We start from the raw sequence: 13,903 nt of genomic DNA on the forward strand, positions 1-13,903 counted from the left end.
AAAGAGTTAAACAAAGTGTAACAAAATAAGAACCATTTAAATAGAAGGAAGTATAAAAATAGGAGCAGTATATACAGTGTTGACAATAAACAGACTATTAACAAAATTGCACAAGTGGAAAATGATATTGCACGGTGAGAATGAAATGAAATTCCACCTGAAAATATTGCACAGTGTGAATTACACCTTAGTAGTAATAATGATAATGATATTGCACAGTCATTATAAAGTATAGTGCAATTATTGTGATAATAATAATGATCTTTGAATGTGTAAACTTATAAAAAAACAGAACTCAAATAATAACGGAAGGTAAACTATTTTGTTTTAATTTCAGTGAAATAAACAAACAACATTTAGAAGACAAAAACATGTTGATGACGCTGACCTGTGCTGCGTTCAAGTGACAATCGTGACCTCCGATTTTCAGCCGTTAATACGAGCTGCCACTTATTACATGCCTGTGGTTGCAAAATGACAACGAATTTAAATTGTTGTAAAATTGGGTTTAGACGGTTGACATACATGTGATAAAAAAAATATAATAATACAGCGGCACACACAAACGTTTTTTGTTGGGAGGAGAATAATAATAAACATCTGCCGTTTTGTGAAACGTCGTCAATTTTACCGTTATTCTCTACAGCAAGTGAAGTATACACACACTGGTCACATGACTGCCGGACCACTTCTACCACCACAACACCGAGGAGCAACAGAGCAGAGCAGTTCGTCAACAACAAGAAGGTGTGACAGCCAGCAGACACAACTTTCCCCAGCAAACTCTGAAGCTACACCCAGCCGCTCACCACCGCTCACCTGTCCGGTAGACAGGCCGTCTCAATGCATCACAGAGCACCGAAAACACCGAGAGGATCATGGATGTGTACGACTTGTTTAGCAGCTGCAGAAAGGGCGACATTTGTAGAGTCAGGTAACCTACCGAGCTCAGCTGACGTTTTGGCATTGGTTGTCTTTGCACTGTGTGTGTTATGATTGCATTTGCAGCAAGGTTGCTATTTCCTGACCTATTTTTCTGCTCTGAACAGAATAAATATGTCATAATAATGTGGAGTCATGCATTTACTGTAGCATTTTGCAACATAACACCGCCTTGCAGCCAAAGTAAAAAGCTAACATGCATTGTTTCGCAATAAAACAGGAGGTAAACAAGGAAGGCAGGGTTGCTAACATTAGCTTTCAAGACCCAGCTGGCAATTTAAGCTTTGTTTGCAAGTCAGTTGCTCAGTTTCCAGATGCATTGTAGGTTTAGATTACTATCTGTCCATGTTGGAAACTTACCATGGATGATATGAATGTAGCTATACAGGTACAGGTTGTAAAGTGACATATCCTCTGTTTTTGGGACTAACTGGTATGTGTAATTACCAAACGAGACAAGTCAGGGCAACACCCAGTTTACCCATCTGGCTATCTCTTACTGAATGTAGTCTTCATATATAGATTGAAAAAACAAAAAACATACTTTGTTGCTGAATGGTGCTGAATAAAGCAGGGATTGGCATAGGATAATAAATCTAAAATCAAAGGGGTCATCTAAAAAGGTGAAATAATCCTTATGTTTGGAATATGTGCAGTAGGGCTGTGTATTGGCAAGAATCTGGCAATACTATAATATGATGATACAAGGTAACAATTCAATATATTGCAATACTGTAAGCAAGGCGATGTACAGTATTGTGATTTTTTAAAAATCTAATCTTAGGAAAACTCTCGTAGTATGAAGAACACACCAGAAATACACCATTTTAGTAAAGGCAAAAATAACACATTTATACTGCATAGTTTTTGCCCCCAAGCTGCATATGATTATCATTAAGTGGGCATGTCTGTAAAGGGGAGACTTGTTGGTACCAGTAAAACACATTTTCAATCTTGAGGTCAGAGGTCAAGGAAACCCTTTGAAAATGGCCATGCCAATTTTTCCTCGCCAAAGTTTAGCACAAGTTTGGAGCGTTATTTAACCGCCTCCGCGACAAGCTAATGTGACATGGTACCAATGGATTTCTTAGGTCTTCTAGTTTCATATGATCCCAGTACCTTCACGCTAACTTTAAAACTGAGCATGGTACAACCTAAAAATCGCAAGTTGCGTTAATGCGTTCAAGAAATTAGTGGCGTTAAAACAAATTTGCGTTAACGTGTTATTATCGCGTTCACTTTGACAGCCCTATTTGTGCTGCATGCAAAAAAACTGCATAGTTTTTGCCCCAAGCTGCATATGATTATCATAAAGTGGACATGTCTGTAAAGGGGAGACTTGTTGGTACCAATAGAACCCATTTTCATTCACATATCTTGAGGTCAGAGGTCAAGGGAACCCTTTGAAAATGGCCATGCCAGTTTTTCCTCGCCAAAATTTAGCCCAAGTTTGGAGCGTTATTTAACCTCCTTTGCAACAAGCTAGTATGACATGGTTGGTACCAGTGGTTTCCCTGGGTTTCTTATGATGCCGGTATCTTCACTCTAGCTATAAAACTGAGCCTGCTACAACCTCCGAAAGATCGAATAGTGTCGGATTTTTAAAAGGTTAATTAAAAATTGATACAACGTTTTGAAGAATCTATACAATATCACAACACATAATATCACAATATGTGCAGCTGTGTTAACAATCCATCTTGCATTTTGCTCCTGTGTGATTTGATTGTTGTGACTGTGTAGACTTCAGTGCATCTATGTAACTACTCATTTCTTTTCTCTCTAAGATACCTTGTTGAACAAAGAGACGTGGACCTCAAAGTAAGAGATAAATGGAACAGCACCCCTTTGTAAGTACAATTTAGGCATGTAGTCTACTTATCTGACTAACACAATATTATCCAGACAACTTGAAATGTGAACGCTCTTGTTCTTCAGGTATTATGCTTGCCTCTGTGGTCATGAGAAGCTGGTCCAGTACCTGTTGGACAATGGTAAGATTGTTTGTTCAGTAATGCAAACTAAGTAGTAAAACTACTATAGTGTGATGTCAATGCATTATAATCACACTGAAAAGCTCTGTAGTATAATCATATATATTTTGTTCAGGGCTGTCAATCGATTAAAATATTTTTCCATAATTAATTGCATGATTGTCCATGATTGATCGCAAATTAATCACATATTTTTTATCTGTTCAAAATGTACCTTGTTTGTTAAGTATTTAATACTCTTATCAACATGGGAGTGGGCAAATATGCTTTATGCAAATGTATGTATATATTTATTATTGGAAATCAATTAACAACACAAAATAATGACAAATATTGTCCAGAAACCCTCACAGGTACTGCATTTAGCATAAAAAAATATGCTCAAATCATAATATGGCAAACAGGCAACAACAGCTGTCAGTGTGTCAGTGTGCTGACTTGGCAATGAGTTGCCCCCAAACTGCATGTGATTATCATAAAGTGGGCATGTCTGTAAAGGGGAGACTCGTGGGACCCATAGAACCCATTTTCATTCACATATCTTGAGGTCAGAAGTCCCCTTTGAAAATGGCCATGACAGTTTTTCCTCGCCAAAATTTAGCGTAAGTTTGGAGTGTTATTTAGCCTCCTTCGTGACAAGCTAGTATGACATGGTTGGTACAAATGGATTCCTTAGGTTTTCCTAGTTTCATGTGATACCATACCATCTTCACTCTAGCTTTAAAACTGAGCCCGCTACAAACTCCAAAAGATCAATCGCGTTAATGTGTCAAAGAAATTAGTGGCGTTAAAACAAATTTGCGTGAACGCGTTATTATCGCCTTTACTCTGACAGCCCTAATTTTTTCTTCTTCTTTGCTTTGAGGTGCCAAGTGTGAAGCCAACACGTTTGACGGCGAGAGGTGTATGTACGGCAGTCTGAACGATTCTGTTCGACGCCTGCTCAAAGATTATAAGTGCATCAGTGTCCGTGCCATGCAGCGGGTTGATTTTAACTACTTTCTGCACATGTAAGTTCATGTGAATTATCGAATTCCTCTACAGAGCAGGAGACAGTGCATTTCATTCTCCTCAGCTGTTTTAGTAGTTTACAGTAAGAAGAAAGCGGAAAATGAGAAGAATGAACTGAAAAAGCACAGTATAGTACATTTAGTTACTTTATAATCCTGCTTTCCTCCGTTTGCTTTAGGTTACTGGAGCAGGGTCAACACAGCGACGTCAAGTTCCAGGTCCATGGACAAATATTTACGGCCCACCGATGCATTCTCAGTGCACGCTCAGAGTACTTCACTGATATGTTTGAGACCAAATGGAAAGGGAAGAACTTGATCACCCTCAAACACCCTTTGGTAGGTAAAAATATATATTCTGGTTGATTAATTCTGTGTTGCTGCGTGGTGTTGTTATTATTAGATGGTCGTGTCTAATAGGCAAGGCAAGGCCTAATATACAACAATACAGGCATGTCGTGTGTATCTACATCTGTTTGGATAAAAGCGGTTTTGATTTCAGATCAACCCTGCAGCCTTTGGAGCCATCCTGCAATATTCCTATACAGGTGAGCTGCAAGTATTCAGGCTTCTACATAGAGTGGTACAGGATTGATGGTGTCTTCAAATGGGGTCGTGTTTACCGTGTTCACGAGAAGAGTCCATATGAACAACCTCCTCTTGTCGTATTCACAACCTCGTAATTGTAAAATTTCTGAAAGCTACGAGTTCACGACTTGTGACGTGTTTGTTGACGTTGTCAGAAATGGCGGAGGCTTTGGAAGTTAATTTTTCAGTACATAAGAAGTTAATATATTGTATTTTTAGTCGTATTTTGTTTTTCTTCGTAATTTTATAATATGTCTGAGGAAAATGTTTATATTCATCTTTTTCCTCTGTCATGATGCTTTTGCATTTCCTGCATTATGTTACCCACCTGCTAAACTGTTAGCCTCTGTGGCTTCTAGACACCGACAGTAACGTTAATATTGCCGTTACTTAGCAGCGACTTAAACACTTGAACGCCACGCATATCGTGTACACGACTTCCCATGTTGTAAACACAAGCTCACAAGTTTCATTTGAAGGCACCATGAGTCCTAAAACCCAGAAATGAGTTAGCATTTTAGCATTTCCGGTTCCCTCGTCTGGAAGTCGATGTTCTTTTTTTAATGGCCTTTTAGTTAGATGCCTGAAATACGGTCTGCGTTTAACACAAGCTGAAGAGATTTTAACATTTTGTTCTACGATATAAAATAGATCAATAAATATCCCACTCCTGAATTTCGAAGCCTTTACGTATCTTCAAAAAGGCGGTTGCTAACAAGTGGCTAAATGAGACTACTAAAGTCATCACACCGACTCGTCCGCCTTTACAGCCTCGTTGTGTATACTCGCGTTCATGCGACCGTGGTGTAGTTCGTTTATAGCCTTTCGTTAGCTTTTTACTCTGGCGATGGCATTCACACTTCAAAAATCATATAAATGGTGTTCATTTGTGGAGATTATCTTGCTGAACAAATTGTGTAAGTATCATAAATTTTGTTTGCCACAGAGCTTATTTTCTGCAATAGTCCAAAACCCAATGGAAAAATCCAATTGACTTTTTGTCGAGGGAACTAGGGCGATGCTAACTTCCTGGTTGGCCTACAAAAATACACCAGCCCTGTAGCACTCTACTGATCACAGTTTTCAGTCTGTACTATTTTTAAATGTTTCAGTAATAAAGATTTATCATTCTGGATTAACTGGAAACCCGATAAAAATAATTTATTTTCATGGCATATACGAATCCTTTTATTTTGTATCTGGACAATATAAATGAAATTACCCAAAAATAATCAAATCAGAAAACCAGAAAATAAGTTAACAGGCCGATACACTGTCTAGTGGGCCTGTTGATTTATTTTCTGGTTTGATTTGCCAAATAAAGTTTATATATTTTGCTTTTGGTTTCATGATATTATGGAAACATAAAACTTTAACTGAATTCATGTTTACTTCAGGCTGCCTTTTTAAGTATAGGTTTAGAGTTTTTCAAGTCTGTCTTAACACAATAGTCAGGGGCCCATATGAGCATTGAAACAGGTTTTTCTTGTTGTAATTAAACCCCTTGTTCATACTGGTTGTTAAGACAGACCCTCCTAACATGCTTTAAGTAATGGGGGACAAAATCCTCAGTCTTTGTTCTGTGAAAAAATACATTATCTGAAGCTAATGTGAGGCTTCAGCCCTCTAAGTTAGACAAATCAATCTTCCAACATTACAGTCTTTTTCGTTCCAAATTCCTGCTTTCTGTTACTGTCCCTCCACTGCAGCCCAGCAACACTGTCCAGGACATACAAAGAGGGAATTTTGCATTAAAAAGATTGTAACTGTGGAACATCCCCATTTAATTTGATTAACTCAGAGTGGTCTGTTGGAACCTCATATTAACTTAAGATGTTTTTGCACGAAACAAGGACTGAAGGGAACAGAATTTTTTTCAAGCTGACCTTTTAAGTCCAACATCATAAAAAAATGTAATGCAGTCATGTATTATTTGTCCATAACATAGAAGCCTCCATGCTCTTACTGGTCTATTGAATTAAAAAGGTGTGAGTCTAACAGTCCAACTCTTTTCGTTCATTTGTTTCTTAATGTTACAGGACGAATGGATATTGATATAAGCCTTGTGGAGGACTGCAGGCGACTTGCTAAACAGTGCAAAATGGAAGGTCTAATAGAGCAGCTGGAGAATAAATGCAAACAGCTATATGAATTTGGTAAGGCAGTACTCTTGGTTCATGTTTACACTGCTAGCACATAAAATACACAGCTTTTCAAGTAGTCTCAAAATGCCAAAACACATTTGAAGTGTAGTGGCTCATTAAAGGGGGACATATGTTGATTTTCAGGTTCATACTTGTATTTTGGGTTTCTACTAGAACATGTTTACATGCTTTAATGTTCAAAAATACCATCTGTCTGAATATACCTGTATTCACCCTCTGTCTGAAACGCTCCATTTTAGCGCCTGTCTCTTTAAGACCCCCTCCCGAAAAAGGCCTGTAAATCACAAGGTAGCCACGCCCTAAAGCATACCCTGCTTTATGGTCTATTTGACTCTAAATGGGACCATAGTTTACTAAATGAACATCATACTGTATTGAAGAAGACTTGAAACTAGCAATTGAGACCATAAACTCATGTTTACTGAGGTAATAAATCAAGTGAGAAGTAGGGTCATTTTCTCAAAGACTTCTATACAATCGGACTTCTTTTTGCAACCAGAGGAGTCGCCCCCTGCTTGCTATTAGAAAGAATGCAAGTTTAAGGCACTTCGACATTGACTTCACTTTTCAGACCCGGAGGTAGACCACTGGTTGAATCACATTTTTTCTGATCTAGGCAGCCCACAAACAATTGACTGGGTTGTCTTATTTCACAGTTTGTGGGTTGGCAGGCACTCCCGATATCCAAATGATGTGCACTAGCACTGAAAAAGATGATATGTCCCCTTTAAACTCTTGACGCTTTTTTCCTGAAGCTTGGATAGACTTTTTTTTCCACATGAGTGATGTCTGTCTTGTTTAACTTTGTTCTTTCCTGAAGTGTCCAACAAGCCAGGAATCTGTGTGAAGGTTCTCAGCCTGGAGCCTCACGGATGTCAACTTCAGGAGGAGATGGCTCAGTTAGCAGACTGTGCACTTCCCATTGCACTAAGAGTAAGGACATGATGGCAAGAAAACACTATAGCTGCAACTATAACATTTGAGTGAGCCTATTTTGACTTCCTGTTGATTCTCCCCAGGTTGGATTTGGTGAACTTCCCTTTAACAGAGTTGACCACTTCCCTACTTATCCTGACATCTGCTTCAGAGTCAACGGGTTCGACTTCTTGTGCCATAAGGTACGAACCACAAAGCTCACACGACATTCCCAAGTCACATTACAGCTTCCCACCCCCCGTCGCTCAAATTAATATGAGAGTTTTAATGTGTGTGTGTGTGTGTGCCTCCAGGCGTTTTTCTGCGGACGTAGTGATTATTTTAAAGCCTTGCTGGAGGACCACTTCAGTGAGGGAGAGCAGCTGCAGTCCCAGCCCAGCACCCCAGTGATTACTTTACACAATATTTCCGAAGAAATATTCATCCACGTCATGTATTACATCTACACTGATGGCACAGAGGTTAGTGCACAATTTCTGTCTGAGATTATTTTGTGGAATTGATAAACTTGTCAACGATTTCTTGTGAGCCTACCAGCCGAGGAGTCATAAAAGACAATGAAACAGAAGATCCACCTTTTAAGGACCAGTTTGTTGCTGTCAAACTGGTTTCTTACTGTTAGGTATGAGCCTGTAAAAAAAGAAAGAAATGTGTGTGCGTACAGGGGTTTCACAAATATGCAGTTTAACTGCTGATTTGTTTTTTAAAAATGATCCTAAAATGATTGGATAATACTAACTTTCTTAAGAGCGCTTTCTATTGTATTTCACATTAAAAATGTACTATATTTACATTTTTAAACTTAAAGGAGCTATAATCAATATTTTTATATTAACAATGGATCAAATAACTACTTGTGTGTGAATGCACTCGCTCGTAGTAATGAGCACACACCTGACTAAATAGTTCCCCTCAGCTCTACGGACAAAGTTAGCGACTAGCTGGTGAACAAAGTGGAGCATTTAGCAGCTAAAGAGCCAAATATTTCCTTCAGGAGTTGGGAGAGACCAAAGCATAGCAAAAAGCATGGTGAAAATTGACTTGTATTCATCAGGTGACCAGACACAGAACTTTAAATGAATGCGTATGTTGCTCCATGTCTGCTGGATGTATAAGTAAGCAACTGATTGCCAACAGGTTTGCCATAATAATTTAAATATGTCAATGTTGTGTTGACAGCTTTTTTCCTCAGTTATTGCTGGTTTGAAATTTAAAAATTTGAGTGCCTGCCCTCCAATAACCCGACATCCTAAATATTTAAACTATATATTGTGTTGGAATAAAAAGTACAATAACATTTTCATCTTTGAAAATATAACCAGTGATTGCAAACAACACAACAATGCTAATGTGACTTGAGTGCTCATCATTATTATCTGACGGCTGACTGAATATTTTTTTATTTCCAGCTAATAACGGATGTCGTGTTTGACGTGCTGTGCATGGCCGACATGTATCTTCTGCCGGGGCTGAAGAGTCTTTGCGGGAAGACGCTCGCTAAGACTATATGTGAGGACAACGTTCTGTACATGTGGAAGATGGCAAAGCTTTTCCGTCTCTCTCGGCTGGAGGATCACTGCACGGAGTTCATGGCCAAGATCATTGAGCGGGTGGGTTGTCTGTTTCTCTGTGTTGACACTGGAGGGGGCTTTATTTTGGCTGGATAACTAGACAGTGTCTGGGATATAGCAGCTGATGGCTGAAGTGTACACAGCACTTCATGCCTGTATGTTGAATATGAAGCTAGGGCCAGCAGGCGTTTAGTTTAGCTTAGCATAAAGACTGGGAACAGGGGAAAAGTGACTGCTCCTGGCCAAGAGTAGTTCAGCACGAAACTCCATATACAGAGTGGTATCGATCTTCTCATCTAACTCTTGGCAAGAAAGTGAATGAGCGTATTTCCCAAAATGCCAAACTATTCCTTTAAAGTGCTCCCATAAAAGTAATTGGCTTCTAAAAAAATACTAAAAGTACCCTTGTACATCTATCATCGCCATTATACCAAAACTCACAGGAAAGGCAGATCTCTGTGGCCATATAATAATACTTTTTATTGTTGTTGTGTGTTGGAGCCGAGGTTTACGTTCAGGATGTTGTGGTCAGCCATGCTCAGCTTCCCCCTCAGGATAAATTCACACCTGTCTAACCTGTCTGTCACAGCTGGTGGAGCAGCCAGAGTTTGCAGAGATCATCAAAGAGGACGCTGAGTCTGTGGAAGATCGACAAGAGACAGACTCCGTCCCCCTGGTGGACGAAATCCGCTACCACATCGCCTGCAACGTGCAGACGTACAGCGCAATAGAGGAGGCCAATCAGAAACTGGACGCCTTGGAGGAGCTGCTCACCAACATCAATATTTACTGCTGAGGGGTCAACAGGTTGTGGCTCGTGGCTGCAGAGTTTGAGGTTTTTAAGTTGGATGTTTGGGAGGGGATATGGTGGTGGAAACATAGCGAGAGAAAAACATGTGTCTGGATGTTTGTAGGTTTTATTTTAGTTATAGTATGTTGTACAGAATATATATTTTCAAAGTATGTTATGATGTATATTCAGAGAAAGCATCTTTAAGGTGCAGTCAGCGATTCTGGAGAAGGATTGTTGATATTTGAACTCAACACACAAAACAAATACTTTACTTTAGATTTACCGTCCCTCTCGCTCCCACTGCCTTTCTCTTTATACATCCATGGCCTTTCCCTTGCCCTGTGCATGATTGCTGATCATGTTGCTGATTGGCTTGACTAGTGTTGCGTAACTTGGTCCGAGACACTTTGTTTGTATTTTTTTACACACAGAACAGATGGCTAGTGGACCGTGAGGAGATATTCGCTGAATTTGACAAAAAGAGTATTGGATTAGAATCGCTGACTGCGCTTTTAAATGATTCTTTGAGTGAGATATATCAAAAGATATTTGGTATCAAGTACCAAGTTCTGCAAAATGGGTTTTGAGAAAATTGTGTATGATATATTTACACATGCATGGATTTATTTTACGCATTATTTGTAGCTGCTAGAATTTAGACTAGCTGGTTAATTAGCTCTTTTAAAATGCACTTCAGCTCCGACAAAGTTCTTCACCAGCTCTCATATCGAACTCCAAGAAATTGTATTTTTATGCTCTAAGAAAGCCAAATGACTGCATACCATGCACTGACACGCACTTGATAACTATGGGTAAAAAGACGAACAGTGCAGTATGAGTTCACTTCATTCATCCAGCAAATTTTTTTTACCTCTAAATCCTCATTTTAGGGTTACAAAGAGTATAGTTTTATGATGTATTTCATGCGCAGAAGCATGTAACTTTTATTTTGGATTTCATTGGATCTGGCGGCTGAACTTCACCAAACTATACGACCTGTAAAATTGCTCCAGTGTGACACTTATTATTATTACACTTATTCCCCTCTAACATATTCCTGTTAGGGCTGGACAATATGACAATATATATCGTTAAAACAATATAAAAATGTCTATTGTATATATTTTCTATAATGTTTCTATTGCGATATAGGCTAGGTCTATATTTATCTATTTTTTCTCTATAATTTCACTTAAAATGTTAAGGTCATTTTGCACTGAAGTTCTTAAAATCAGAAAATATTAAGTACTTTTCATTTGTGAAGTATTTAATTCATACAGGAGAATACAAAAATAGGCTTCACCGTGTGGTTATACAAATTGACTATTTATTTATTGAATTACCAGAAAACCAGCTATATCATGCTATATATCGTTATCGAGATATGAAATTACCTATATCGTGATAGAAGATTTTGGCCATATCGCCCGGCCCTAATTCCTGCCCTTTGTTTTAAACCTTAAATAGAAAAACTAAGTTCCTGCTGCCTTGTATGATAACAAACCTCTCTTGCCCAGTGTGTGCACAAGAACATAAATCTGTTACAAAAATGTTTGCATGTAAAATCCACCATCAACACAGGGAAAGTTTGGTTTTCAAAATGGTGATATCCATTTCTCAGTCTCACCCTGCTATTATAAAAGTGGGTAAATAACTGCTCTTGGTTTTGGCAATTAAACGTGGTCTTGCAAACACGAGTATTGTTTTATTTGGTATATCTCATGAATTTTTAAGTGTGGCATCATGAAATTGAATTGGTTTTACTTATATAATTCATCGTGACATTTTTTTTTCTTTTGGCAATGTCATTCTGTCCACCACTTTGGTCCAGACTGAAATATCTCAACAACTATTAGATGGATTGCCATGAAATTTGGTGCAGACATTCATGCTTCTGACAGGATGATCATCTGGCTTTTCATCTAGCGCCATCATCTGTTCAAAATTGCATTTTGTCCAACACTTTGATTTATGACCAAATATCTGCAAAACGAATGACATTAGTTTCCACCTCAACTGTACTGGTACCCAGGCCCACCCATAGAAATGACTGGCACCCTGAAAAGGTCTAGTGAATGGGCCCTCTCCAAATCTGCTTTACTCATATCAACACCTGCTCTCTCTCCAACTAAACACATGTTAACTGAGAGAGACTTACACAGTGAAAGAGGCTACATTGGCATAGGTACACACATACCAGAATTATCTATAATAATAATAATACAAATAGATGTATAAATAACATTGTTATTATTATTATAGAACTCTTTTCGACACATATTTCTCAGTAGAAAATGCAATTTCTTACCTTATGGCTTCATCTTTTCCTCTTATACAGCCATCTTCCTTTCTGTCTTTCTGGATGCAAAGTCCTGTAAAAGTCCATCTGTTTTGCCAGTTCACACTCAATGGCAAGTATTGCCAAGTTATTGAGCCTCTCCCGGCTCCTAGCAAAGCAATTCCGTTGAAATGTACTAAAACGGAGCGTTTTAGACAGAGGGCAAACACGGGTATATTCAGGCAGACAGTATGAGGAAAATAAAGTTTTTTTTTTAACATTACAGCATGTAAACATGTTCTATTAGAAACACAAAATACAAATATGAACCTTAAAATGAGCATGATATGGGACCTTTAAGATCAAGTTTAGGAAGAATCCTGAAGATGGCGCCATTTCTCAGCTTATCATCCCTGAGGTTGTGGTGACTCAACTCAGAAACACACCTCTTCATGCACTGTGAGAAACAAATGAATCACCCAGGTCTCTCAATTCATTGGAACATTTTCTCAATGGGTGTGTTTGACAGTTGTACATTTTTCAAATCACTCATTCATCACGAGTCCACAAAGGTGTGAAAAAGGGCAGTAAATAGTGAGGCGCTGTAACATGTTAGAAGTGATTTAAATGTGTGTGCAGTCAGTGTACTTGCCCTATGGTTTATAAGTGGCGTCGCTGCTTGCTCCATCGCTCTCGTTTCAAAGAGTCTTGGAGGTGAAGACAAAGCTGTACGTCACCTTAATGGAGCCCCGAGGTTCAGAACAGTGGGGTGAGCTCAAATCCCACCAGGGAGTACACTGTGATGCACAGCGGCTGTTAAAATACATTAAAGTGCAGTTCAACTGAAACACTAAGGCCATCCGTTAGACAACAAAACAAAACCCTTGGCTTCTGGCCCAGCGTCTTGAAGACTTACATGTTAAAAAACACAAGCATAAACAAGACAGTAAGTTATTACCTCAACTAGCTTCCTTTGTAAATGTTTAATAGTTGCTAAGCAACTCGGTGTGGTTTTGGTCTTGGGTGGGAATGTCCAGTTTATTATGTTTCCGATGGACGTCACACTGCTCGGGCAAATGGATATTTATGCCGTGTACAGGAAAGATATATTATATTTCTCGTCACTTTATTCGATTTCCATGGAGACTGTGTTTACAAGTCAATCCAGCGTCTCTATGAGAGCAGCTTGGTGCCTCAGTTTGTTCCCATTCAGCGTCTCTACACCTCTACACTGGCCTCAAATCAGAGCAGGACACAGTGGAGCCGGAAAACTGTGAGCTGGGATTTTAATTAGTGGAAAGCAATACTTTGTCAGTTAAATTTGACTTTGAAATGTTGGTTTACTTGAAGGACATGTTAGCAGCATGGCTGTTAGGATGGTCCAGACTGAAATATCTCAACAACTACTGGACAGATTGGGATGAAATGTTGTACAGATATTCATGGTCCCCAGAGGATGAAGAGTATTTACTTTGGTGATCCTTTGATTTAACCTTGATTGCCACCAGCAGGTTGAAATCTTTGGCTTTTACTGAAATATTTCTACAAGTATTTTATGGATTGACAGGAATTTGGGTTATATATTCAGGGTACCCAGAGGATGAACCTGAGTGACTTTGATGATCG

General features: G+C 38.8%; 1 protein-coding gene across 1 annotated transcript; it reads left to right on the forward strand.

The window, feature by feature from the left end:
* The first annotated feature begins 678 nt into the window (after positions 1-678).
* abtb1 (ankyrin repeat and BTB (POZ) domain containing 1) lies at positions 679-11,694 on the forward strand. Its single transcript, XM_037772829.1, has 12 exons — positions 679-934; positions 2,730-2,792; positions 2,881-2,936; positions 3,802-3,946; positions 4,126-4,285; positions 4,449-4,494; positions 6,574-6,690; positions 7,520-7,632; positions 7,719-7,817; positions 7,929-8,096; positions 9,045-9,245; positions 9,796-11,694. Exons 1-12 carry the CDS (start codon positions 879-881, stop codon positions 10,000-10,002), a joined length of 1,431 nt encoding a protein of 476 aa, XP_037628757.1. The 5' UTR covers positions 679-878; the 3' UTR covers positions 10,003-11,694.
* The last annotated feature ends 2,209 nt before the right edge of the window (positions 11,695-13,903 follow it).

The sequence above is a fragment of the Sebastes umbrosus genome, chromosome 6 (genome assembly GCF_015220745.1).
Source record: "Sebastes umbrosus isolate fSebUmb1 chromosome 6, fSebUmb1.pri, whole genome shotgun sequence".
In the NCBI taxonomy this organism is placed as follows: domain Eukaryota; kingdom Metazoa; phylum Chordata; class Actinopteri; order Perciformes; family Sebastidae; genus Sebastes; species Sebastes umbrosus.